The following is a 27,800-nucleotide window of genomic DNA, read 5'->3' as shown; positions in this document are numbered from 1 at the left end:
GTTTTTCATAAATGCAATATTATTTTATCGTGTGTTTGATTATAAACATTAAGTCGTCACTGAATTGTCTATTTCATCATTTATATTATAGTAATAGAATAACTTAGATTAATAATTAATCCCCAAATAACTTATTTTCGACCGTGAAACATTATGGCCATGGCTGACACAGAAACAGAGAGAAAAATAGCCAGACTAAATATTGGAAGTCCCCACTTGCCTTTTTTCTTTCTCAAAAATCTTCACGTGAATCTGACTCTGCCTTTTGCCATATCTTCTTAGACTGCTGCTTCTCTCTTCACTCTTCCACCTCTTTTGTCACGTATTGCACCTCTACACATATTCCACAACAATTCAATCTGGAAATTTTTTCTTAAACAAGATGAAAATACAACAATTCTTACTACTAACCATTCTTCTGTTTTTATCTGTTTCTTTTCATTCCACTGTTTCGTTGATTCCTTCAGATGCATCAGCATTGTTAGCATTCAAATATAAAGCTGATTTGGACAACAAACTTGCATTTTCTGCTAATACAAGTTTCAGATTCTGCAAATGGAAAGGGATACAATGCTCGGAGAAGAAAGTGATTCGTATTGTTATCGAAAGTTTTAGCTTACGAGGTACGTTTCCAGCTAATACATTGTCTATGCTTGATCAACTGAGAGTATTGAGTTTACAAAACAACGCACTTACCGGTCCGATTCCGGACCTTTCTCCACTTATAAATCTCAAAGTTCTTTTCCTGGACCATAATTTGTTCACCGGTTCAATACCAGCTTCCATTTTCACTCTTCATAGGCTTAAAACCCTTGATCTCTCTTACAATAACCTCACCGGTTCAATATCCGTTGCAATCAACGGATTGAACCGGTTGTACTATCTCCGGCTTGACTCGAACCGGATAAACGGATCAATCCCACCGCTGAACCAATCTACCCTCCATATCTTCAACATTTCTCACAATGCCCTTTCTGGTCCTATTCCGGTAACGAAAACGTTATCCCGGTTTAAAACGGCGTCGTTTTCAGATAATAAAGGACTTTGTGGTGAGATCGTACATAAAGAATGCCGTCCAATACAACCGTTTTTCAGTCCATCCACCGCTGCCGCCACTAAAATTACGCCGCCGCCGTCTAAAACTCCGGCAGAACTCGGCCAAAACGAAGAGTTACGACAGGGTAGCCCGTTAAACCGTAAAGAAAACAAATCACATAAAAGATCCTTACTCATTATTGGAGTTTCAACAGCTTGTTTAGTCCTTTTATGTTCAGTTATACTATTAGCATTAGCGTCAAAGAAGCACAGGAACTCGAAGAAATTAGGAGAAACTAAGAAATCCGTATTCGATCCAAGTGTTAGCGGCAATGCAGAAGCAGTAATAAGAATTGAAGAAGACAACAATGAACTGGAAGAGAAGGTGAAGAGAGTACAACAAGGAATGCAGCAAGTGGTGGGTAAAAGTGGGAGCTTAGTTTTCTGTGCAGGTGAGGTGCAGGTGTATACCCTGGAGCAGCTGATGAGAGCTTCTGCTGAGCTTTTAGGTAGAGGAACGATGGGGACTACTTACAAAGCAGTGCTTGATAACCGTCTGATTGTATGTGTTAAGAGATTGGACGGTGGGAGATTGGCAGGTACAAGTCAAGAAGAGTTTGAGCAGCATATGGAATCAGTGGGCGGGCTTAGGCACCCGAATTTGGTTCCTTTTCGGGCTTATTTTCAGGCCCGACAAGAAAGGCTTTTGGTTTATGATTATCAACCCAATGGCAGCCTGTCTTCTCTTATTCATGGTACGTTCTTCTCCGTATATCTTGTATTTATTATTTATTTAGATGCGCATAAACTATACGAAAAATATTATTAATGCAATTATTTTGACCTTCGAGAAGTAAAATATAATAAAATGAACGGAGTATTTTGAAGGTGTTGTCCAATCAAATAGGGTCCATACACCATGCCCTATTGTTACAGTTTCTCAACCCCAATGTTCTCACAAACACAGAGAATCTTGCAGCTGACCCTGATGACATTTTTGGACACATATTTCTGTCATAGTAAAATACTTTTATGTTTGTTTAGTGTCCTAATCATAGATTATAGTATTATTATTGAAGCTAGTTCTGTCTGCATTAAGAATGTTATTGTTTCACGTGTGGTTGCGTAACGTGAAGTTAATAAGAGTACGGTGGTTAGCATTAATAATTCATAAAGTAATATAAATAATAGCTTTATTGCATATTTAATGCCACGACGGTACTGAATTTTTTTATCAATCTGACGTGGCATATGAAATAAAGTTTGACTGGTCAACCTGCCGCATGTACAGGTTCCAAGTCATCAAGAGCAAAGCCACTTCACTGGACTTCATGCTTGAAAATAGCAGAGGATGTAACTCAAGGACTTTCCTACATCCACCAAGCATGGAGGCTTGTCCATGGCAATCTCAAGTCATCTAACGTCCTCCTCGGCTCCGATTTCGAGGCATGCATAACCGACTACTGTCTCTCCATCCTAGCTGTCCCCTCAGACGATGACAATCCTGATTCTGTAGCCTATCAGGCTCCAGAAATTCGGAAACTGAATCACAACAACCACAACCACCACCGCCAAGCTAGTGCCAAGGCTGATGTCTATTCATTTGGCGTTCTTTTGCTTGAACTTCTAACGGGGAGGCATCCTTCGGAACATCCATATCTAATGCCAGATGATATGATACATTGGGTGAAGTCTACTAGAGAGGATCATGATGGTAGTATTGGAGAAGATAGTAAGTTGGAGATGCTTCTTGAAGTTGCTATGGCTTGTAGAGTGAGCTCACCAGAGCAAAGACCAACAATGTGGCAAGTGTTAAAGATGATACAAGAGATTAAAGAAGCTGTTGTTATGGAAGATAGTCATGAAATGGACCTTCTCACTGGCCCTCCTAAATCCTAATTCTTAGTTAAATCTTACTTATTATAAAATTGAATTTGTATTATATTCACTACATGAGACTTTTCAATATTAGTAATTGCAAAAGAAAGGAACAAAAGGGGAAAGACTTCGAGAGCCCGTTTGTATTGACTTAAAAAAGTACCGTTTAAGTTAAAAATAAAAAATTAAACCGAAATGACTTTTAAGTCAAAACAAAAAGTAGGGGAGACCTATTTTTGGTTTATTAACTTATTTTAAGTCATTTTAAACTTATTTTATGTCATTTTAAACTTTGTCAAACACTTTCTAACTTATTTTAAGTCATTTTTGACTTATTTAAGTTATTTTTTATATTTGTCAAATATTTTCAGAAGTCAAAAACTAACTTAAAAGTAGATTTGACTAACTTTTAAGCCAATTCAAATACCCTCTTATACTTTTGTTAGCATGTTGATAAGTTGTAGCAGTTTACTATCCCCTTATTTCACCCTATTGGCTAACTATGCCTTACTTCCAAACAAATAGGTATGTTTTACACTAGCTGTCAGCCTCCTTTATCTGGTCTAGGGATCAACATGTTGTTCGCAGTGTTTTTTTCTCAATAATATATTTCAATTTAAATTCTTCAAGATGTTAAAGTTAGGTTGAATCTTCAGTAAAGTAATGCAGTATTTAATATGCATCTACTCAAATTCAAGGAAAGAAAAAACAGCTTGCCATCTGGTTAGCTGTTGGCTGGCTAGCTACTTTTAGTTCAGTATTTGAATGTTGGATTTCTTTTTGTGTTAGAAGGTTGAAATCATAAAAATGGAGTAGTTATTATAGTTGGAGGGTGCACACATTCTTCACTTTGCACCTATAATTTTGTGGCTTTGATAGAGGTGAGTAGGTGTAACATTTTGTAGGTTATAAGTTGGACAAATTAATATTATAGCTATAAGCATTGCTGGATGCTTTAATTTCGAATTGAACCATTACTTCCTCCTTATAAATATGACACCGAATTTAGGTTTGGGAAATTTGTGTTCTATATTACAATATGGTGCAGTGGATGAAGTTGCTCATTTATTAACTAGAGTCTCGAGTATGAAAAAATCTTTGATAAAAAGCGTTTTTTCTGAATGGGACCTACGTGCGAATTCGGATTTTCTGACTCCACCCAATTTTTTTTTACAAAATTGAGCTAACAATTGAAAAAAAAGAAACCCATCCACTTTCAAATGGTCCCTTTGCCACAAAATTATTACTAACGTGCTTGTAGCTTCTTTGTTTATTATACCTTTGAATATATTTTGATGTATGCCTGCAAGGAAACAGCAGTCGAAATCAGAGTCATTCCACCCACCATTTGTACAGAAAAAGAAAAATTGGACCACAAACACCAGATACAACCATCCATCTGCTAAAAACTGGAAGCAAGGTCCTTTGACTAATACCGTTCATTGTTAATACCTAAAAATCGTGAGTCAACGAATGTAAATATCCTGACACTGCTGTTTGAATTATGATCGACTTTCAGCCTACTTGAAGGTCAATCATAATTCAAAAACTATCTAGCAACCACTTCAAACTTTTTTTTTTCCAAGAAAGTGTTAACAATCGTAACATCAATTCAATGTAATTAGAGAGCAAGCATGTTGGCCTTAAATTAATATACACATACAGATATATTTCTTTCTGTCTACTTGACCTTGAAGAGAGGCAAGCAACCCATAGCTTTAATAAATCAAGTGTCTTAATGTTAGGGTATGGCGCTTTTATTTGTCACTATAATCCAAGATAGAATTTTGAAACTCATTGAAATGGAATATGATCCTCAAATTAGGTGGGATGACCAATTTTCAGGTGCTTTTAGGCATTAGCCATAAAATTGTTACACTTCTATTGAAAACAAAATAAAATTCGGACAAGAATATCCTTGTTTAAAACATGAAAAAACTTATATGATTGGTTTTGAAACTTCAACAAAATTTTGAGCCCCATTAATTATTTTTTTGGCTTTGACACTCCAACAATTTTTTGAATTACATGAATCATTTGTTGGGTTCGATTTGTCATTTCTTCAAATTCCTTCACCTACCATAGTTTAGTTGGCGATAAAAGAGTGGCTAAGTATTAATAAAAACTTTAAAAATAGTGGTTTATATTTGATAAAAGGGGGTTAAAAATGGCTATTTTAACCCATCTCGTCGAGGAAATGACACATATATTCAACTGATAGTTATAATTAGCAATAAATAGCCCAACATTAATTAGCATTTAATAGACAAATAAAAAATAAGCACAAAATGGCCCAAATTAATAAATAACATTTTAATAGTTTTTTGTTTGTTTTCCTCGTATAACCAATCATCACTAAACAACAAAAATAACGGAAACATCTAAAATTATATATACAATATGTAATCGCCTAAAAAACGTAAATTATGTATTTTTATATATTGTTTTTGTTCGTTTCTTGATAAAAAAAATTCCAATTGTATACTTGATGATTGTATATAGGTAAAAGAATGGTGTATTCATTCACTTAGTATTAGTATACATTTATAGTTATGTTATCCCCTCCAGTGTATACATGTTAAAAATCAAACACTTTATGTATTCATTCACTTATAATATGTATACACTGCATTGAAGATTTTTTTTTAATCATGAACATCATGTATGCATTGCATTCATGTATACATATTCGTGTATTCATTCACTCAAAATTTGTATACATTTCATATTCTTTCTTCAGTGTGTAAATGAGGATTGCACATGAAATTTAAAATGCTCAATAGCAAACACACAAGTCGAATTGGATATCGAGAAGAACTTACATGGCTAAAATTTAGAGTTATGGATGGAGAATCCACAAAATTAGAATGAAAAACTTTTTTTTTAAATGAATAATCCTAGGGATAACTTTCTTAAACATGACAATTGATACCTACAATCAATTACTATTATGTAATTTTTTGCCTAAATTAGATATAAACTTCAATTTCAAAAATTAGAACCCCCAAAGATTGAACGACAATACAAGAGGGGATCAAACATAGGCTAACAGTTAGAGAAATTGACGAGTAGACATCAACAAACCATCAAAAAATTAAAAGCAAAAAAGAAAAAATAGACACTTTGAACGAATATTTTTATAGAACTCAAATATGTAAAACTAATAAACAAAAAGTAAATCATCTTTTATTCAAAGTAATGAAGAAGAAGAAAGAATTGAATAAATATTTACATAATCAATAAAAAAAAACACAATTCAAAAGAAACGTGTGTATGGAAATGAAGAGAAAAAAATCACTTCCCAATAAAAAAGGACACCATGTTGCCATCTCCTAAAATTATTTAATTTAATTAAAAAAGAATTTCCCAATACATGGACTACTAATTGCAAAATTTAATTTTTAAAAACCCTTTTTTGTAAAAAAAATAAAAGAGGGCTTTATGTTGCCAATTAGTAATATGGGATGTCATGCAGTGCCATTTTTTCCATCTCTTCTACTCCTGACATATTGGGCCTTCCATCAATGGGCTTTATGCACTCGGATTAACGGGTCATTATTGGACTGTATTTATGTTGGGCCATGGTGCTAAAAGCCCATTTATTAAAAGCCCAATATGTCAAGCAATCGGCCGAACGGGACGATGATAGAAGAGGCAGAGAGGAAAAATGAATGTTGAGGGTGGGAAGGGCCAAATATTCGAGAAACTGCTAGAAATATCTGGTTGTCTCTTCCCCATTTCTCTTTATCTTCATCTTTCCCTAAAATCTCCAATCAAATACTAACCTTTTGAGTAAAAGAAGATTCAGAAATAGGAAAACTCCGGCGACGAAAGTCACAGATCGCACCTGTAACTGAAATGCCATGGACAGTATAGATGCTGACATGATGGAGGCGGAGGCCACGGCGGCGGTGGCGCCACCGGTACCGCCACCTTCACCGTCACCGTCACTACTGCATTCAGGTTCAGACCAGGATGGTGCTATTAGAGGGATGCTTACTATGGCTCGCCAGCTTATCGATCAAGGCAAGCCTTCTCAAGCACTTCAAGCGGTAATCTCATTTCTCCCTATCTTTAGAGCATCGTTCTCCGGAATAAAAATTATTTGATTTTGAGTTCTTCGTTTAACTGAACATGAATGTTCTCTTACTAATTTACCTATTGAGTGAGCGAGTGAGTTTTATTTGAATGCTAGCTTTTTTGTTGTTGTGAAGATCACTAGGATCAAGGGCCTGTTTACTTGGAAATCTCTAACAGATTTAGTTTCACTTTTTGATTACAATTGTTATTATGTTATTTAACAACAAATTCATCTGTTAGCTAATAATCAACAATCGTCGTATGGAAGCTGATGTAGTCCTAATCATTCTTCAATAGTCACTAATCTAAATAATGTCAGATACTTAAAAAATTGGATTTAAAGGACAACTCATTTTCAAGGTATTGTATCAGATTATTTTCAAGGGTTTGGAATTGAGGTCATATTTATTGTCTGGGGCAAAGTGCAACACTTGCTCCATCATTACATATATGACCATTTTTTGTTAATTGTACTCTCTATATGTTACACAAGTTGTTGGCAAGAGACTTGTATCTTATTATATGTATAGGAGTCCATCTGATAATTCTTTTCGTTGTTTTTTTTTTTTGGATAAAAATTTCAACCTTGAGTTTTATGTATGTCTTGTGTTCATAATTACATAAGTGTTGGGTTTGCATATATGCTGGTTATATCCTAATTCTTGGCTACACATTCTGACGTCCATAGATCACATAGCCAATGGCATTATAAAAGTTGTATTAATATTGCAAGAGTATTTTCGTAATATGTATGGAAGAGATTTACACCTATCTATTGTGGGATCTAAGATACACTATCCTGTAATGATGTCAGTGAAGATGCGCTAAGAGCATCTCTTTCGATAAATACAAATAGATTGCTAGATGAGATAGTCACTTCATGGATAAGTTTCTATGAGTTTAGATGATTAAATAGGCACTGTGGTGAACGTGGTCAATGTATTCCAATACAGGTAGTGCGATGGTAAGACACCCTATAATTGGTACTTGACATTACCTGTCAATTCCATTGCTTATTGAAGGATGAATACGAAAGATATGTAGATAACATGTTAAGATAACATTAAACATTTTATTACCGCATTGTAACTTTGTAAGTTTGTCAGTGGGATGTCTTGAACAGTGTCAATATAACTGAAGTAGCATATCTGCCACTCCATTTTTTTTTGGACATGGTAACAGATTGTGTATATAAATCAGCATCCCCAAGGCTGGTATCCAAAAAAATTCAACACTGAAACTACATCCAAGAGAGTGAAATAAAAAAATATCCCTAAATTCTATCTCATCTTATAAGGATTCTAGAATGTCTACAATAGAAACTGGGTCCTCTCCTCTATATACTCTGAACTGTACCAATAACAAAAAGTTAGAATGAATTCATTTTAATCTATTGTATTAATCTACTGTTCCCTTCAAAACACCAAGAGTTTCTCCAAATGGTCCACTGTATTATTGCTGGGACAATTCTCCATCTGTCTTTGTTTGTGCTGCCACCACCCAGTATTCCAGCTTATTAGAGCCTGTCCTGTTCTTTCAGGCATAGTCCACCTTATGCCTCTGTAGCTGGCCACTTTACATAGAAGAAACAGACAGTTAATTGTCTCAGCATTTTGTTCACGGAAATAGCATCTTGGACACATATGTATGCCCCTCTTCATGAGATTCTCCTGAATTAGAACAGCTTCTTTCATGACCAGCCAAGTGAATAAATAGCCACTTTATAAGGAATTTTGAATTTCCAGATAAGCTTCCAAGGTAGAAAGCTGTCTGAGATCCCATTTGATTCATATCCTTATAGGCCTGCCTCTCCATACTCTTTTCTGGGATATGTTAGAAAGTCTATTAGACTCTCTGTTTCTGTGTCTTAAAGTTTAAGAAACAAAAAGTTTTTGTGTTGGTGTTATTGTAAAATATGATTCAGTAGTACACCTCCTTGTGTTTTGAGGCCTACTTGACATGTAACTTATGTTTCATCTAAAATTTCTGATGAGTTGTATCTTGTATGGATTTTCTACATTTTCTATTTTCCTGATTAGTGCCATGTATTGTCCCCATTGTTTTTATGGATTAGTTGAGCGTTATGTATAATGTAAAATTACATTTCTAACTATTTTATTGGTAGAAATTTTCATTAGATGAGTGATAAGAAAATGAATCTTTTTCCTTCTATAAATAATTAGTTACTTGTGGAAAGTGCATTCAAATATGTAAAAAGCAATCATCTTATTTCAGTTTTAGCTGATATACCTGTTATCATCCGGCAATCAGTTCTAGTCTTTTAGCTTCTCCTTTAAACAATTTAGCATTGTGTTAACTATATACAATCAGTTGTGATTGAAAAGCATGAAAATATGTTGCAATCATCTTATGTCAGTATATCCTGATTATACCTATAGCCATCTTGGAAACAGATCTAGTCCTCTTAGCTTCCCCTTCACCAACTTAGCATTATGTTAAGTGTTAACTATGAATAATTAGTTACTTATGTAAAATGCATCCAAATATGTAAAAGCAATCATCTTATGCCTACAGGAATCAGATCTAGTTTGGTTTCTCCTTTCAACAATTTAGCATTGTGTTATAACTTATAACTGTTTGTTGATTTTAGTGACAAAGCACCAATCGGTCTAAGAATAACAAGAAATTCTGGTTAAAACAGCTAAATAAACAAAACCAAATAGACCCTTTAAAATTCATTTCTCAGAAAAATTTCGAAGAATTTTGTACTTTGGTGGAAACAGTAGAAGTGGATAATTATGTGTAAATCAGTCTTTCCAGGAAAATGAGCTGTATGGAACAGATGGCAGGCTTATGCAGTTGCTATCTTTTTCCTTCAATTTGTCCTCTTTTATCTTTTGGGGGATTTTTTTACGGGGAGGGGCAATGAAGCTTCGGTTTGTAATCTTATATCTGTTAGCTTAATCTCATGCAATGGTGCCTGTAGCAGTTACATTGATCTCATGACTTTGGGTTGCAAATTTTAGAGGAGCATGCATGCTATTGCATTGTGTCTAGTTCAAGTGCCATCTATTCTTGAATTTTAGTGACACATCTGTATCATGAACACTTTGCATTTTCTGCCTGTGTTCATGTTAATCTCGTACTAATCAAATAAGGCAACAGGTGGTGACGGCCATGAGAACCAAAGGTGGTGAGCTGGCCGTAATTCAAGCCCTTAATCGTGCCCAGGAGCTGTACAGAAATAAAGTACAGGCAAGTGTGGCTGCAGATGAGCTGGCTTCTTTGTTTGCTGAGTGTGCCATTGCTGAGGCCATCCCTACTATATCCCAACCTTCTGAACATAATACAGTGGATAAACCAATTGAAGTAGATTCTCATGGAACTTCAATACTATCTGAAACTGGCAGAAAACAGATAATGTTTGATGCATTCTCTGACGGAAGCAGCTTTGTTTGCTTACAATGTGGTGGTCTGGTTAGCACCTATCGTAAAGATGAACACTACTCATTCTGGTGTTGCAAAAATTGAGTTAGCTTTCAACTTGAATGGAATACATTCCCATGCCAAGTTATTGGACTTAGTGCTGCATTCTTAATGTCACTACTAATCATGATATGCATTTTAGCCAGTGGGTTCTCTAGTATACATAATTTGCTCTTGGCTCCAGACCAGACTTACGTTCTCACTAGGCATGTTGTTGTAAGCACTACATGGCCGATTTGGTAGCTGAAGTTATGAATGCATGGTCGCACTGAAAGTCATATGGCTATAGATATTGACAATAGAAAATGTATTCAGTTTTTGGAGTATGTTGTGCACTTTGTACTATTCAAGATGTTTTGAAATAATTGAAGCATGTCCCTATAGTGAGCTTGTATATCATGGTTTCCCTCTAAGAATTAGCATCACAATTACTGTTTGCACCAATTGATTATGAAACTTGCCATAAGGGTGCTACTGTTCTAGTAGCATGACGGGTGAGTTCCAAAATATATCACCACCAAAAGAAAACTCAAAATATTAACTTGACATGCGTACATTAGTGGAAATTTCTTTCGTGCTTGCCTAAATAATAAATCTGTTGAACAGACATATCAAGTTCGTTTTGCTAGCTTGGCCCTGGTAAACAAATTTATCTGCAGCTGAATATATTATCTCTATATAAGTGGAGTTAAATGTCGTCTCCTGTAGAACAAAGTGTTCTTTACAACACGTATATTCACAATGGAGATAACGAAAAGAAATAGGCTCAGCAACTACAGAAAATGCTGCATTTATCATTACTTTAAACAAAATCAATGTTGTGTTTACACACAATGTACATTACACAATTATCAAGAATGACACAAAAAAAAAAAAATTCTAGGCAAAGGATCTTTTGACATTGCTTATGAGACCAGACGGAAGAATTCCTTCAAGTTGATTGTTATTTGCCAAAATGTATACACAAATCTTGACCTTGTGCCTATAATCAATCTACTAGCGACTTCAGCATCCACCTTCTAAGTATTCTTCTGCAATTACTCAGGCAATCCTATGTAGCTTCAACATATTCACAAGATGCTGCGGTTTGAAAAATTCAAAAATCTAACAATTCCCAACTAAAACCCACTCCTGTAAGAACACCTAAAACCAAAATCCCCTTCACGGCTCCACCACTTCAACTGCAATCTGCATATATAATACCTGTATTCAAAACTGCATTAACCCTTGAAGAAGTGAAAGAAATTTACAGTACAATTAAAAAAAATACTACTTACCAGCACTTATTTCCAGTTTCTTCCTGTACCATGTGTAAGGGCTCGAAAGAGATCAGAATAGAATATACAGTTGCCGCGAATAAGCTAGCGACCATTTCTGCACATAATATCTGGCAGAGCCTGGGTACGAGGTCGTGACCTCATGATTGTTTCATCACTGTGTCTAATCCACTCAGAGAGTTTCCAAGGTTTTTGCCACTTCCATTTGAACTGTAATAGCCACTGATGATGACTTCTCTTCCACCTCCACAACTTCCCACCTTGTCCTGCTACTGTTAATTTCTTCATTGTCAATTGGCCTAGCGGTACCATCTGCATCATTAGAGCTTACTAATCATGCTAACTCAGAGTTAGGCAACTGTCAAACAGTCAAAGAAGAAAAAGTAAAATAATAAAGCAACCTTTCGTGTTTGATCCATAAAGGCTGCTGCCTCTCTGACTGACGCATTAGCAATGCCAGCTGAATATTTGAGTTGTTTTTGTGCTGGTACAGGGATTGGAGATGGTGGACCGCTCATTTCGTCAACAAAGTGCTTGTTAGAGTTACCCTGTTTCACATTACAACATCATCAGTGTAAGAAAATGTAAAATACAAGACACCACTAACAGCTCTAAAAAGGAAACTAAGATCAGAATAAATCCATTTTGATTTTGTCGACAGATGTATTACTCAAGGACAGTTAAAGAGTATGCATAAACAACACCAAATAGAGTTCTTTTACAGCATGGTAACATAAAGAAGAAAAAACTTTGACAGCTGAGGATCTGAACATGAGCACTTAAAGTTGGGAAGTAAATAACCAGATAGCATACAGAAAGTCTCAATCAGCCATGTATTGCAAACTCACAATGCATTATTTGAAAGCCTTGCATGCTTCCCTTAAAGTAAGATCTAAAACACTTGATTTATGATTTGGGACAAAAGAAAATACAAGCGAGTATGATCCTACCGAAGCTGGGGAAGACAATGCAACTGAAACAGCTTGCTTAAGCTCCTTCTCAACTTCCTTTCTCCTAATTTCACTCTGCCGCAATAGACCAATGAGTTCTTTCATCTGCTCTTTCATTTCCTTGATCTCAAGCTCCTTCTCCCAAAGTTGGCATCTGGATGAAATAATGAGAGTTAAGGCAAAGAAAACCCCAAAGACTGCCACAAAACAGAACTAAAGATTTTGCATCTACAAATTTTCCTCATAGTTAATAGCTAGACATCATGTCAGAAACCTTCAAGAATTCTTATGAACTGTGAGGTGGAAACCGTTATCGCAAGTACCACATGAGGTAGTTGTAAACTGGAGTATCTTAGACACTCGTTCTTAAGAAAATCTTCTGTCCTCCTTTTTGTTTTTTTGACTGGGATGATGTGAAAGTTTACATCTGTGTGGACATAGGGATGTCCCACTTCCATTACCATTTGATGTCCCCAACTCACCGAGATCGAAAAATCTTTTGGCTAACTCTCACTATTGGACCCAAGCAGTACACACCTAATCCACTGCTAAGCTCAAACGATCTCTCTCCAGCTAGTGTTTAAGATAATTTTAGTCGCACTAGAAAAATGAGCATACAAATTCTAGCCATCTTTACTTATGAAGTTTCGGACCAAACTTCATATTACAAGATACAAAACATATCAGTAGAATACCTTGTATCTGCAAGAGAATTGAACATATATTGGAGTAAACTTTTTGCATCCCCCATCGAGCGTAGTTGGTTCCAACGCCCACGATTGCTAAAGGCACGCTCTCGTTCTTCTGCTTCTGAAAGTTGTGAAGCCATTGCAACTAGAGAATTGGATGAAATGCCTAACATATTTTCTAGAGAAGCAATTCGTGCCATTCTAGCATTTGGCGACATTGAAGATGCCCTGAACAGATAACCACAAATAGAAATCCATTAGATTGAACTTTCTTTAGCACTTTAATGTATTCTTTTAATGCTACTTAGGCTGCATTTTGGAGATACTGAATCCATTATTGGCAGATAGAACAGAGATGCATTCAGTATATGTACCTAGAGAAACCATTTTTACCCCTTGGAGGACTCAGTCCTTTTGAAGCAAATTCATCAACTTGTTTCAAAACTGCTAGCTCTTCACCAAGTGCAGCTCGTCTGAGATGAAAAGAAACGATTTTAAAGATGCAACCCAGAATATGTTGAGTGTGCACACATTAAGAGAAGATTAACTTAGGTAAAACAAATTTTGTTACATACACTTGACTTTGCTTCTCATACTCATGACGAACTTCATGAACATTCACCATCACTTCAAGCTCATGATCAAGCCAACGTTGCAACAATTTCTCATTGCTCTGAATGCAAAAGATACTTGAATAAATTATTTGATCAAATAGGTACAGAAACAAAGTCCATTAGAGTCCAAAAGAGAGCAAGATTGGTACCTGTCCATTTGCTACATGGCCATTGCTAGTAACTGCATGATAAACAGAACATTAGTAAGTTTAACAAGTTAAAATGCAAATATAAGGCATTTTTTAGATCAAAATTGCACCAGTAATCCACAAATAAGGCATCAGATAAAAGCTAAATATAGTGCAAACCTGAGTTCTCGCGACCTGAAGATTTACGCGCTTCTAGCAATTCTTTTAGTCTCTTGGTTGCCATTGCAGCCTCCTCTGTCTTTCTTTGAAGAACCTGAAATAAATCCATGATGCCATATAACATTCAGATATTGACTGTGATCACCTACTTGCACGAGCTTGACTCTTGTACACGTTATTCTAGTAAGCCATCAATTTATGTTACCCATTTAACAAAAGCTGTCAAAGGTATAATAGCTACAATTGGGCAGGAGGTGTACTGTTTCCTCTCTAATACACGCTTCATTTTGATTGAGCTAGGTCTTCAAGAAATACAAGTTCTTTTCTGAACTTGTGATCAAAGTTAAAAAAAAATTAGAAACAGGCTGTCTTCTACTCTGGTACAAATAGATGTTCAAGTGGCTGAATTTTTCTTCGAGGATCGAATCAAATGCCCAATTACACATATCCATTCCATGAAGTAGAATTGTAGCACTTAAAAAACAGATTGATTTTTTGGGTGTCACAACTAGAATGTACATCAAGTTTCTCTTCACTAAAACAGTTGGAGAAGAATGAAAGACAATGCAAGGACATAGAGGAACGTAAAATGCTCACCATCTTTTGTCGTTGATTTAAAGCTAGCAATTTATGTCTCTCATACTCATTCCTTCTTCCTTCCTTCTTCAACTGCATTCCAAAGAAATTATTGTTGGTAAACAACATAAAGTAGAATTTCGGTCAGAATGAACTGCATTTGCCTCATCAGTACTGTGCATATAGAGAAGACTGTTATGAAAACATGTGTATCACTGAAATAGCAGGAACGTCATCCCTTTCAGATAATGGCTATCCACCATACTACAAGATGAAGAACCGTTGGTGAAAAAAGTAATCGCAGGAAACTACCTGCAGTAACTCTTTCTCCCGTGATGCCTTCCACTGACGAAATTGTTCAGCCTCTTGTTTAATTTTATGCTGCAACTGTACCTATAAAAGGGAAGAATATAAGTTGCATATAAGTGATGCAAATGATGTTAATCAAAGAAGAAATGGGAACCAACCTTCTGTGCCTTGATTGATTGTATCTCATCTTGCAAGCGCTTTGCTGCGTCATCACTCTTCTGTTTTTGCTTTAAAAGCTGAACCTGGTTCTCTTGTTTTTTCTTAAGATCTTGTATCTGTCAGCAACATGTTATAGATATTAGAGTTAACCATGACACTCATGTCTATACGATGAACATGGTACAATTGGGCAGACCTGTGCTTCAAGGGACTTTAGTTTCTGGGAATGTGTATCTTGCAATTTTATTGCTTGTCCATCATTATTGGCAAGGTTTTCAACCTCAGCTAATAATCTATCTCTCTCTAGCTGCATCAAAAGTTCAGTTCAAAGCAGGGAACATCAGTTTGACAAGCTCAGATGACAATGTGTGATAGTATTTTCATTGCTTTTTATTACCTGCACCGCTCTTTTCTCCTCTTCAAGTTCCAAAAGTTTCTTTCCAAAATGTTGCTTCAGAGCCATGGTATTATCAGAGCCTCCATAAAGTTTCATTTCAGACTGAATTGATACACAGATATATACATCAAATCATCACATGGATCAAAGACAGGAAAACGAGCAACCAGAGAAGGTTATCATCTAACAGAAATTCACAACCAAGAGTGCTATCCCATGTTTAAATTCCATATTCACAATTAATATTTTTGATTAACTATATTCACAATTAACTGCAAGTACACCAAATAACAAACATCTAAATATGAGTTTATTACATAAAAAAAAAAAGACAAAACCATTAAGTGCAAGAGTCTGCCTTACCTCCTTCTGCTCTAAGCGCCTATTTAATTCGTTCAATTCTTTGTCCATTGAATCTTGCAGGAGGGTATGTTCCCACTCTTTTGCTGATTCGTCATCCATATCTCCTGAATCACCTGGCAGTACAGAGACTGGCTCCAAATCAGAATATTGAACTGCTTAGATATTAAGGTTTTTAATTCTTAAAGACAATGAAAATGGCTTTCTTATCCAGAAAACATCCCAGTCCGAAACATACTAATCGGGATATAAACCTCACTGAAAAGTACCAAAAGTTGAGAATGGCATACCATTTTCACTCATTGGATAGTCAGATGATTCTATACTTTGCAAACCCCTTTTGAGACCTTCGCTTTTTACTGAAAAGACACCAGTAGCCTGAAATCAAGATGAAGATTCTGTTATGCAACTAAGTTAGAATACCGTTTGTCTTTCTTTTTTTCATATAACCAAGAAATCTCCTCTGACCAGTGCCCCCTCCCCCACCTTCTCAAATTAAATACCAATTACCAAGGTTTTATTTGCCACAGGGTTCGACCATGATGTGCGCCTACCCACACATCACAAGCTGAACTCTTACCACTAGACCAAAGCCCTGGAGGCATGATAAATCCTCTTTCCTAAAATGGGTTCAATGAATGTGAGGAGCTCAATATATACCTTCACTTCTGCCCCACACTGCTCAGTGCCAGAGCCTCTTCTGCGGTACTCATGCAATTCTCGGCTTAGCTCCTCATTATTAGCTTCAAGCCATGAAATCCTATCCTTGAGTACCTACACGAGAAATTTCCAATTAAACCTCATTGTCATTTAGTGAAGATCGAAGACTATCCACAGCTTGATTTAATGTTTAAAAAGGTGACATCTACACCCAAAGCACAACAAAAAGTTACCTGAATTTCATCAGAGGAAGCACCTCCACCACGGGCGCAGAGTTCTGCCTGCAAAAACTCTAGTTGTTGCCTCATCTTCAGCATCTCACTAGATACAGGATCTCGATTGATCTGGACAACGTTTAGTGAGAACTAATTAGGATTTTTGATCCAGAAATGACAAGAAGAAACATGAAATAAGATTTGTCATCAGACTTACAACTGGCTTGTTCTGAATATTGCGAGCCCGATTTGCATATTTAAGAGTGTTCAGAGTTTCTTCAGCATTTATATCAGCAGGACTAATGCATGCTGGAAAACACATAAACCAGACATAAGCAAGAACATAGAAGGAATCTACTTGTCGCCAGAACAAGGCAAAGCAACATCTCAAAGATCATCAAAAAGAAGGATAACAATTCTAATTAAATTCAAAGATACAACTACATATTTTAACTTAGATAAGCTTAATTTCATTCTTCCACAGACCACTTTTATTTCCTTGGTTTTTCTCCTTTAAACTGACAACGGAAGATGTATGTTATAAAAATTGTGACATCATGTGCCAGATAAATACACCTCATGATGTGTCCCAAAACAACAGTACTTTGACTTCCTCACTGTATATCACCCACCCACAGCCTAACAGGCTCAAAAGCAATAAGAGTTATATGTTCATTATATAACATCACCTCAAGAATGACAAACTACCTACTAGAAAATCTTTGCACTTGTGCATTTGGCTGTTTAGCATGGTTTATTCTAGGTCCAGAAGAAAGAATGTAGTTGGTATCACTATGTCATGATCAAAGTGCTTTCATTGGCAAGATCCAAGTGTAGAGAAGTTCAGTGAAAATGAAACATAAAAAAGTTGTTTCACTGTGATATTCAATCCATTCAAAATAGAAAGAATAAGTTGTTAAACTGGAATTACCTATCATGACTGTCCGACTGTTACCGCCAAGGGAATCCTGTCATTACCAGAAACTCTTAATTAAAAAAAATCAACAAATAACTCAATTAACAGACTAGAAATAAATCAACAAGGGAAAAACAGAAACGAAGTCAAAGATTTTGCCAAATCCTAAAAATATCAAGCGCCCTAATATGGTATTATTGCCGAACTCAGTCCACGATTTTTTGTTCATTTCCTCTCCACTGAGATGATTTCTTCTTTCATGTGATAGATTCTCCAGTGAGAAAACATATAACTAATGTCAACTGACGTTTTACTGTTACACAATAAAGAGTATCAAGGATTTCAGGAGCACCTTTCAATATTAGAAGTCAGATTACAACACTGGAAAAGGGCTGGACTTATTTAGATTGGCCGTTGGAAAGACTTTGAAGAAACCATTTATTATAAATATTGCATCATAACTATTGACAAATTGAGAAGCAAGAGGTGTCCCTGATGTCAATGACCATTTTAACAACAAAAAGTGCAAAGAGAACTCATTTGATCAAATGAAACAAGAGGTAGTTTTGCATTATTTTGATCAAATGAGTTGTCACACCCGTTCACAGTTTCAGCATACAGTACACAAATGAGGAGATGCTCAGACAGAAATAACATGTTTTTCCCATTTCTTAGAACTGAAACCAACCTGCAATAGCCGAGTGAGTTTACTGTCTCTATATGGAACATGGACGCCTTCTTTCCTCTTTTTCTCATCTCCAAGTGCACTAATAACATTTCCAAGTGCAAGAAGGCCTCTATTAATGTGAACTCCTGCAATGAAAAATATGTCAACAACCATCACACAAGAGACACTTTCAAAACCAGTAAGAATGTCAAAATAAAGAACCTTCTTTAAAACGGAGACCATCTGATCCTGTTCGTTTAGCTCTCTCTGAACCAGCAAGATCAACCAAATGCAGCTTAGCACAAAGATATTCTTCAGTCATGCATTCATTGCTATTTCCATCATTAGAACCGGACTTGCGCATTTGCTCCATTGTAATGGTGAATATGGCATGAGAGCGACTGAAAAGTGAAAGCAAAAGGGAGGTAAAGTTATCTCATCGTGTAGTATAAATGTTTTACAAATAATTCAGCAGAAAGAATGCATCTTCATGAGTCAATAATCAATCCTTTCAGGATTCAAGCAACGACTGGATTTAATAACTCTTGCTATTGGTTTGCATTTGTTGTTACATTAGATTTTACAAATTTAAGTGTCAAAGTATTACTCGTTGCAACATTTTCTTCCTTAACAAAGGAGAAAGTCCACTAGTAAATTATTGGAACATTAGAAATTTGAATCAAATCATGTGATCTACAACAGATGTTTTAGTTAAACGTCATGGAAGCAGGTACTTAAAGAAGCTAAAAGACATGTTTTCTGTAAGGCTTCTTCAGTTTTATAACTTCATTGCCATGTTACCAGTAAGAAATAAATGTAGATTAATTAACTTGCAGAAAAAACAATTCATAGTAGAAAGAGCAAACGTGCAATAAAATACCATGTTCGCTTCAATGGATTTTACTAAAGTTACTTTCCTGCTTAGTATTCTATGAAGTAACACCTTAAAAAAGAGAAATATAACTATAAAAAGAAAATATTTAATGTCAATTTTTATTCTTTCTAAATTTTGGAATTCAATGTGAGAATCTATCATATTTCAGACAAAAAGCAAGCAAAGGAGTAAAATAGTACACACTATACAATTAACTACATTCCAACCTTGATTGGTTATTCATGTTTGTACTGCCTGTGGCTCTGCTAAGTGATCCTTGCTCCAGACAGTCCGCCATTTCTTTGAGTGTTCTTACACTGCGTTCGGTGGATCCTGCCAATGTAATAACACCATTTGAAGATTCACGAATTTGTATTGGAGGTTTCCCAGGAATATTTACTTTTCCATTGTGTCCATTTGCTGTCTCTGATTTGTTAACAGAGACAGAATCCAGCAAATCTTGTACTTCTTCTTTGTGTATCTGGAAAAGGAATTATCTTAGTAAAAATGTTACATAATTACTTTTACAAGGTATGCATAATGTTATTCAACTGGAAAGCGTGTCCAGAGGAGGTTTGTACAAAGAACCACGTGATAGGGGAATATGTTTATGTCCAAAAATAGTTTGATCAGTATGTAGAAACTAGAAACAGTGTTTGATCAGTCTATAGGTTCAAAGTGAAGAGAACTGAAAGCAGACTATAGTGTTATGCTGCATTGACAAGAAACTTCATATTGAAAGAATTACCACGATCTCCAGTATTGTCTAACTAAAAGAAGTCGGGAAAATGCATAACCCATGAGCAAAGTCGATCATGTGCAGAGTTGCCACCACGTTTCTCATCCATCTATTTCAATTAAGGATAAGAGCATGTAAATGTAGCTAGAATTTGGACTTGATGTATAGTTTGAGTTCATCATGGAAGTATAATCCTACTATGGCTAAAAGAAGACCACGTGTTCAATTAACAAAGCCACTCAGTTTTCTTATATGATCAATTACTTGTGATCTCAACTACACCAAAAAGAATAAATGCAGTAATTTAGGGAACATAAGAGTCTTCTAGTAGATGCTTTGGTTTAAAAGCAATTTGCTTGGACAAAATACTCGCCAGTAACTAAAATGCTTACAGCCTCAACAAAATGAAAAGGGGATCACAGGAAAATTTGTAAGGGCACACCGCACACGTAGGTTAAGATTTCAGTAAACATAAATAGAACAGAGAAAAGAAATGAGTAAGTAAACCTCAATGAAAGACACATGCAACTGGAACTCTGCCTGATTCTTCGAGGTCTCAATCTTGTTGAACAAAGAATTCATAACATGGGGAATTAGTCCAGTTTGAAAACCATCTTTGAAACCAGTTCCCATGGTGTATGTTTTTCCTGAACCTGTCTGCATTTTGTTGAAATGTAAATTGAAAGAATATGGAAACAAATGGCAAACTTAACTGTAGCCTTTATTACAGACCCACACTTCTAGTATTACCAAAATGATTTACCTGGCCATAAGCAAGAACAGTGGCATTATAACCTTGAAACAAACCATCAACAAGAGGAGCCACACACTCTTGATACATGGCAGTTGAGGGAGAAGCTGTGCTCCCGTAAACATGATCAAAAGTAAAGGAATGTGTACCAATTTGCACCTGCATGCCCACCAATTATCAACCTTAATGTCAATCTAAATCAGCAACAACAAGATCAACTACCCAGTGTAATCCCACAAAGCGAGGTCTGGGAAGTATAGAGTGAACGCAGACCTTACCCCTACCTTGGAGGTAGAGAGGTGTTTCCGATAGACCCTCAGCTCAAGGAAAAAAACAGTCCAAAGCAGTACAAAAAAAATAACGGAAATGAAGAAGCCATGACTCAATAGAAAACAGCACCACATTAAACAACAACAAGATAACTTCCCAGACTTAAAAGGGGAGGATTTGCCGAAAGCAGAATCTGTAGTTTGCGAGCTACCACTAAATAAATAGGTAACCTTTTTACGTTAAAAATATTAGCTCCATAAGGGAATTAGTTAACATGCATGATTCTTTTGGAAACAATAATCTTCAATCAGGTGGATTATATTGCATTTGCTACACAACTGAAAAATACAAAATCATGAAAAAAAGGTCAATCACAGATCAAAATGAAACACAAAATCTCAGGGAAAGCAAACTAAGATTCTAGTCTTTGTATGAACCCCAGATAGTACCAAAAAAAAAAAATTCTTTTTCCCCAATTTCAATTCTCAAACAAAAATTCTTCTTCCCCAATTTAGAACCACACTAGAATGAACCAAACACCAATCAAATAAATCGAAGTAAATTCGATTAGCTTTCCGCAATCAAGCTTATTCACAGTTTAATTCTTCACCATTTTAGCACAAACTATTCATCTACCATTGCGCTATCAATAAAATCAGAGTAAAAACTCCGATCACACCAACACGCATAACCCATTAACTTAAAACCTTTAAGAACTTCACCATCACACAATAAGATCCAGATCTCCAAAGGAAAAATCACCAAGTTCAGAAACAAAAAGCTAAATACAAAGTTAACTGAATCCAAAAACGCTGAACCCAGTACACTAAAAAGTCCAACAATGGTGAATCCGAGAATGACATTGCACTATTACAGTACCTGTGGCTTCCCATGGACCACAGAAACACAATCTTTACAACCCTGAAGCTTCTCATCTCCAATAAGTGGCCTTATATGAACTGCTACTTTAACACAACAATCCTCCCCAGGAGAAGTTTCCATAACAAATCCTCAACTACAAAAACACAGAAAGTAGTAATGAAGGTTTGTGGGTAGGGAAAAAAAACAGTTAGCTTAGAAGATTTTTTTCACGGAATTGGAAAGGAAGTTTTAAGGGACCAGAAAGTGATGCAGCAGCAGCAGCAACAAATACAAACAGCTATAAGAGTCGGTGATAAAGAAAAATAGAAGAAAACAGAGAGAAATGAGGAAATGAGAAAGAGAGAGAATGGAGAAAAGGGTAATTGAGGAAAATGGAGAAGAGAGAGAGGGGGTGGGGTGGGGGCAATGGAGGAGTATATCACAAGATGGAGATTGTGACTGTGGCTTATGGGTGTGTAAGTAGTGTAACTACAAGGACAGCAACAATGACAACAACCACTAACATAAGATGTTTTTTATTTTTTATTTTGTTTGTTGCCTTACTTTATTATTATTAATACTTTTGAGATTGATTTACATACCAATAATTAACAATCTATAATCTTTCATTATGGTATATGTAATCAGATTACATAATTTGAATACATATTAGGATAAAATAAAAATAGGCCTAATACATATTTAGTGCCTTAAATTTATCCGAATATGTTATTTGTATATTCGAACTAAGCCATGTTTCAATTAAATACCTTAATTTTTAATAATGTATTTCAATTAGACGGTTTAAATTTTGAAGAAAAAGTTATACGTGTTTCCACTCGTTTATTACATAGTTAAGTTAAACACTTAAAAGAGCTTTTTTTTTACTTTGCATCAATTAATATTTATGTCCTCCAACTTTGAATGTATACACTTAAATTTATATAGAATTGAACAAGTAGACACATCACGTCCTACTTGTGTCCTAACTCCTACATGCATTATGTCACATCGGAAGAGCATGTTTACTTGTGGAGATCGAAACTTGATTAACATAAACATCAAATAAAGTCACATTAAAAAATATAGTTATATATTATAATTGAAATATATCACCTCTTTTAATCATACGATTCAATAAGTCGTAAAATCCGAGACATATTCTAGTCCTTTAATTGGACCCTTTTACCATGTTTTTTTATTTATTGGTTGTTGGAGTCTTGGTCTTTACTACTAGAAAGAGTGCACTGTGCACAGGAGCCCAGACGGTTATTGGCTTCAATGCTTACATGTCAGAACTCCACAAGATTTATAAACTACTCTTTCCTAAAATGCCCTTGGCGGCTTCCTCAACGGCCTCTGTCTCATTTCCCGTCAAAAACAGTTGTCCCATACACTTTTGGTCGTTATTCTATTTACAAGTTACAACTCTCCCCATTTTTACTTTCTTATTTTTCTTCTTTATTAAATTATTTCATAGAACCAACATGGATTGCGATACATTGATAGATTTGTTCCATCTTTAATCAGATGTTTCAGGATTGAACCGCGTCACTTTTGAATGGTTCTTTAGTGCGCTATCTAGATTTAATCGGAGCTTCATACAGGCTCTGTACACCAGATGGAAAATAAAACAAATGGAGTATTTCATAGACAATATTAATACTTCCTCTATTTAAAAAAGAGAATTATCTAGTTTGACTTCACGTGAAAGCTGAAATTAAAGCATTGTCAAAAAAAAGTGTTCTTCATTTTAAAACAGACTAAAAAGAAAATTAAATCATTCGTTTTGACTCTATTCGAAACGGATGGAGTATTATACTTACAAGTATATATACATGTATAGTAATAAATACTCATTCATACTTATTAATTAGAAATTTTAAATTTAAATCTTAAAAATAAATCGCATTCATTTAAATATGTTTTACATCATAATATAATTATTTTCGAAATAAATTTAAATTAAATCAAACCTCAAAATAGACGTATAAGGGCTAAAAGTGTAGTGAAATGACCAAAAAAGAAAAGGTGTATCACAAGCACAGCGCAAACCACGTGATATATGGAATCGTATACGATTACAAGGAAGATGTTGTTTACATTTTCTTTGGCACGAGCATGCCTAGTTGGGTTCGTGTTTTTTATATTCTATACTTTACTTTATTATTTTCTTTCATTACTCCTATATTTATTTATTTTTTATTATTATAATATAGAGTTGTCTACCATCCTATTAATTAAGTGGGGCATGAAAATTCTATTAGCTAGGATCAGTAGGGTGTACGGGACAAATAAGTTCAAGGATGATTAGTTAAATAATTAACCAAAATATTGTGTTTTAAATATATTATAAAAATATTATGATTTTGTTTGTTTTATTTTATGTATCTTAGTTTAAGCATAGAATTTAAGAATATAATAAAACCTTTTAAATATTATGGTTTTAATGAAGTTTGTTAAAAAAAAATTTTAAAGTTAGTACTAAATATTAAAAGTGATACATTTGTGAGTAATTAAGTATTTAAACACGTGATAAAATATTTATTATTAAACACTTTCGATTCAACTTTTGAACATATTTGATGTTTTACGGTTTATCAGGTATATAATTAAAAAAAATTAATATATTTAAAGTGATTAACTTGTTTACGTAATAGACATTTCAAATTAAAACACACCAAAAAAAATCAAAAAATTAATTGAAAGTATCTAATAAAATCATTTTATTACGTATTCAGATGCTCAACTTACACAAGTCGTAGTTTAATTAAGTATCTAAATATAATTTACTTATTTGTTTAAAGTGGGAACTTCAAATTGTTACTGTTTGCAACAAATTTTCTCCATGATTCGAGGGTCGTTAATGACATATTTCTCAAACGTAGGAGGTCATATTTTGATATCTTTATGAATATCTCATGGATTTATGAAATTTTTGAGACAATTTTCAAAGAAATATAATACCCTTTATATAAATATGCATTAGTATTTAGAGTAAAGTAGCCTCGAAAAAACCCTAACTGAAATAGGACGAGTCATATAAAATTCTGACTACCGTTACTAAATGGGATCTATGAAATATTGGAAAAAGAAAGGATTTGTGAAATTAACACCATGCCCACAGTAGTTTAAGGATTTAATTGCCTTATACACACGGATATATATAGTATAATAAATTGACGTTATTATTGTACTTTAACTAGTTAAAACTGATAGTTTATTTTACTAATTATCATTAGGCTAACAAACTACATATAATAAGATAAAATACTTATATCTCTGCAAAAAAAATTAGTTATATTGTCTATATACAATACTTTAACTCATTGTTTAAATGTAAATTGTTCATTTACAAGTACAAGCTTAAATTGACTTTAGCAGTTTAAACTAGATTAAAAATCATTTGTTTGTTGTTTAGTATAAGTACAATTATTTTTTGTAGGGACTAGCTAGAGAAGAGAAAGGTCAATTGCACTAAAATTAAACTAGAAATAGTATAATGGACCCATGGTTGTTAATAGCTATTAAATTGAACTCCTACCACCCAACTAATACAGCTCAAATGGTGGTACAAAGAGGTCTCACAAGTTCATAATACAAGCAAACAAAGAACAAAAACTATATACAACAATAATAACATACTCCATAAAAACTTACAAGTGGATTAGGAAAAAATGATGTTTTTGTAGATTACACTTCTACTTTATCAGGATAGAAACATTGTTTCTGATACAACATTGACTCCAGAAAAACATAATAAATAGAGTATGAAGAAGAAATACAATAGTGATGAAGTCATGTTGATAATAATAAAGAAAAACAATAACAACAAAAATAAATAATACGACAACCAAAGCAAATGATTTATACAAGTTCTAATTACAAAAACTATATGAATATCGCACTCAATATTTGAATTATTTTTCATATATATGCTATACGATCAGATTTATCTATAATTACATTAATTCTACTATAATGTCTAAGTTTTTGTTATAAATTATAATTATCCACGTCAAAGGAACGTTAGAGCAAATGCTTATACCGATGTAGCTACTTTATTCACCACAATAATTAAGGGTACACGTAGTAGATTTATTTTTTAGACTTTCTTTCTATATAGTGATAGGTCATTATCTCTTGGAGATATAATGCACATGGTTTGGTAATCAATACGTTTTATAAAACCTAAAAAATAAAATAAAGTTAGATATTTTAAGGTGATTGGGGGGTCTATATAGTTGTCTTTGTGCTTAATTTCATTTGTGGTCACTTTCAAATTACTAAATCAAAACATACTTAGTGAGGAAAATCAAGAAAAGGGAAAAATGTGTTGGAAATGAATAAGGCTTGATAGACACATGTCTATCAAGTATGCCAATTGATTGAATCAATTCTAAGATTTGTATAGTGTTTTTTGGAGTCTACCAAAAGGATATATAGAAGAAACTTGAAGGGAAGTCCCGTGATCAAAGAAAGACAAGTCCTTTCTAAAGGGACAATTGTTTGTTGTGTTGTTTGGTATCAACATATATTTTTTAAATTCTTTTTATATTTGATCAATTTTTTTTCTTAAAAAAATAACTTTTTGAAAATGAGAAAAATAATTTTTATAATGAAACTGAAGAATATAAGTTTTATATTGTCTTTTCTCCACATTCTAAGTTTCTAACACACACACGCATACATAAATACATTTCGGAACATATATATCCCTAAGAAAATATACACATTTAGAGCTGATAACAAGGGGTATATCAGTCATTTGTATGACAATAAAGATATATATGAATCACTTTCTTAATAAGAGATATATCAATTTTAAATGACAAAATTGAAGAGTATATCAATTTTTTTTTTCCCTTTTATATATGAAGTCGTAATGAACGAAGATTTTGTATGTTAATGAACGAAGATTTTGTAGGAAGGGAGAAAGAGAAGAGTAAAGGGAAAGGCAGAAAAGAGAGGGCAACAAAAACAAGACATAAGCCAGCTTGGTGGTGTCCTACCTCACATGGCATATTTAGGCCAATATATTGGAGCCCACAATCCACTTATAAGTCAGACTTCTCAGCCAAAGCAAAGGCTCCTCATAAATGGTAAATTGGTCCCCTTAGTTTTCATCACTTCTATTTTTTTGCTACTTACTTCTTTTATTTATTATTATTGATTACTTATAATATTTATTATTGGATGGATAGGGTGACCTGTAAATTGTAATTTTGAAGAAATAATGATTAAAGAGGGAAAATGAGATTTGATCGAATTAAAACTTTACACGAAACCTTTGAACGAATTAAAACGTTATACCCCAATTGGAGTTGCTATTAGAATGAAGTCTCTAACACGAAGCATTTGATTGAATTAAAACATTACACTTTAATCATTATAGTATATAGTTTCTACTCTAATTTATTAGTTTCTCAACTTTCTTCGTTGAAATCTTGTTAAAATTCTATTGTAGTTTTGGTTCCAAGTTCCAACCAATTTTCACACAATCCTAGGCCTCATTTATTAATTAAATCCAATTCAAAACACATTATCTTATCTGTGTGACACTTTAAAATTAAAATGTGATATTCTTTTTTTTAGATGGCTAAAAAAAGTGTCACATGAATTTACATCCTTCTTGTTTTTTTGCACAAACATATAAAAACAGACTAATTTGTAAAAAATGTTAATTTTCAAAAGAATATATAATTAGAAGAAAAATAGTCGACGTGTTAATTCACTAGAAAATGCAACCATGCACGGACTTCAATTAC

The 27,800-nt window shown here is 34.3% G+C and overlaps 3 protein-coding genes across 5 annotated transcripts; 2 read left to right on the top strand and 1 right to left on the bottom strand.

The window, feature by feature from the left end:
- The first annotated feature begins 151 nt into the window (after window positions 1–151).
- Window positions 152–3,035, top strand: LOC125811405 (probable inactive receptor kinase At5g67200). Its single transcript, XM_049490885.1, has 2 exons — window positions 152–1,790; window positions 2,327–3,035. The coding sequence occupies exons 1-2, from the start codon at window positions 383–385 to the stop codon at window positions 2,932–2,934; spliced, it is 2,016 nt and encodes a 671-aa protein (XP_049346842.1). The 5' UTR covers window positions 152–382; the 3' UTR covers window positions 2,935–3,035.
- A 3,534-nt stretch (window positions 3,036–6,569) lies between these two features.
- LOC125811932 (uncharacterized) lies at window positions 6,570–10,834 on the top strand. The gene is made up of 2 exons (XM_049491479.1): window positions 6,570–6,965; window positions 10,120–10,834. Exons 1-2 carry the CDS (start codon window positions 6,777–6,779, stop codon window positions 10,483–10,485), a joined length of 555 nt encoding a protein of 184 aa, XP_049347436.1. The 5' UTR covers window positions 6,570–6,776; the 3' UTR covers window positions 10,486–10,834.
- A 381-nt stretch (window positions 10,835–11,215) lies between these two features.
- Window positions 11,216–22,384, bottom strand: LOC125811314 (kinesin-like protein KIN-4A). 3 transcript variants are annotated; one of them, XM_049490830.1, is made up of 26 exons: window positions 22,051–22,384; window positions 20,914–21,060; window positions 20,658–20,807; window positions 19,639–19,892; window positions 18,760–18,938; window positions 18,559–18,683; window positions 17,886–17,922; window positions 17,172–17,263; window positions 16,973–17,083; window positions 16,740–16,853; window positions 16,370–16,457; window positions 16,083–16,210; window positions 15,720–15,821; window positions 15,519–15,629; window positions 15,322–15,438; window positions 15,167–15,247; window positions 14,876–14,947; window positions 14,279–14,372; window positions 14,120–14,151; window positions 13,932–14,029; window positions 13,731–13,829; window positions 13,363–13,584; window positions 12,668–12,821; window positions 12,119–12,265; window positions 11,718–12,029; window positions 11,216–11,628 (listed from the first exon to the last, which is right to left on the bottom strand). In XM_049490830.1, the coding sequence occupies exons 1-25, from the start codon at window positions 22,171–22,173 to the stop codon at window positions 11,802–11,804; spliced, it is 3,105 nt and encodes a 1,034-aa protein (XP_049346787.1). In that variant the 5' UTR covers window positions 22,174–22,384; the 3' UTR covers window positions 11,216–11,628; window positions 11,718–11,801. The 3 variants fall into 3 exon arrangements, with proteins under 3 accessions (XP_049346787.1, XP_049346780.1, XP_049346789.1); XM_049490823.1 differs by having other exon boundaries at window positions 11,216–11,643; window positions 22,051–22,383; XM_049490832.1 differs by having other exon boundaries at window positions 11,216–11,643; window positions 16,083–16,195; window positions 22,051–22,383.
- Between the last annotated feature and the right edge of the window lie 5,416 nt (window positions 22,385–27,800).

This window comes from Solanum verrucosum, unplaced genomic scaffold (genome assembly GCF_900185275.1).
Source record: "Solanum verrucosum unplaced genomic scaffold, falcon-dt-bn FXZP01000235.1, whole genome shotgun sequence".
Taxonomy (NCBI): Eukaryota; Viridiplantae; Streptophyta; class Magnoliopsida; order Solanales; family Solanaceae; genus Solanum; species Solanum verrucosum.
Note: the sequence above shows the minus strand (reverse complement) of the source record. Positions and strands in the feature narration are given on the sequence as shown.

Coding starts and splice junctions, on each gene's coding strand:
- LOC125811405 (XM_049490885.1), top strand. CDS start 383: ATGAAAATACAACAATTCTTACTACTAACCATTCTTCTGTTTTTATCT. Junction 1,791..2,326: donor CCTGTCTTCTCTTATTCATG/GTACGTTCTTCT, acceptor CCGCATGTACAG/GTTCCAAGTCATCAAGAGCA.
- LOC125811932 (XM_049491479.1), top strand. CDS start 6,777: ATGGACAGTATAGATGCTGACATGATGGAGGCGGAGGCCACGGCGGCG. Junction 6,966..10,119: donor CTTCTCAAGCACTTCAAGCG/GTAATCTCATTT, acceptor ATAAGGCAACAG/GTGGTGACGGCCATGAGAAC.
- LOC125811314 (XM_049490830.1), bottom strand. CDS start 22,173: ATGGAAACTTCTCCTGGGGAGGATTGTTGTGTTAAAGTAGCAGTTCAT. Junction 17,084..17,171: donor ATATTCAGAACAAGCCAGTT/GTAAGTCTGATG, acceptor AACGTTGTCCAG/ATCAATCGAGATCCTGTATC. Junction 12,030..12,118: donor TTATGGATCAAACACGAAAG/GTTGCTTTATTA, acceptor CTAATGATGCAG/ATGGTACCGCTAGGCCAATT.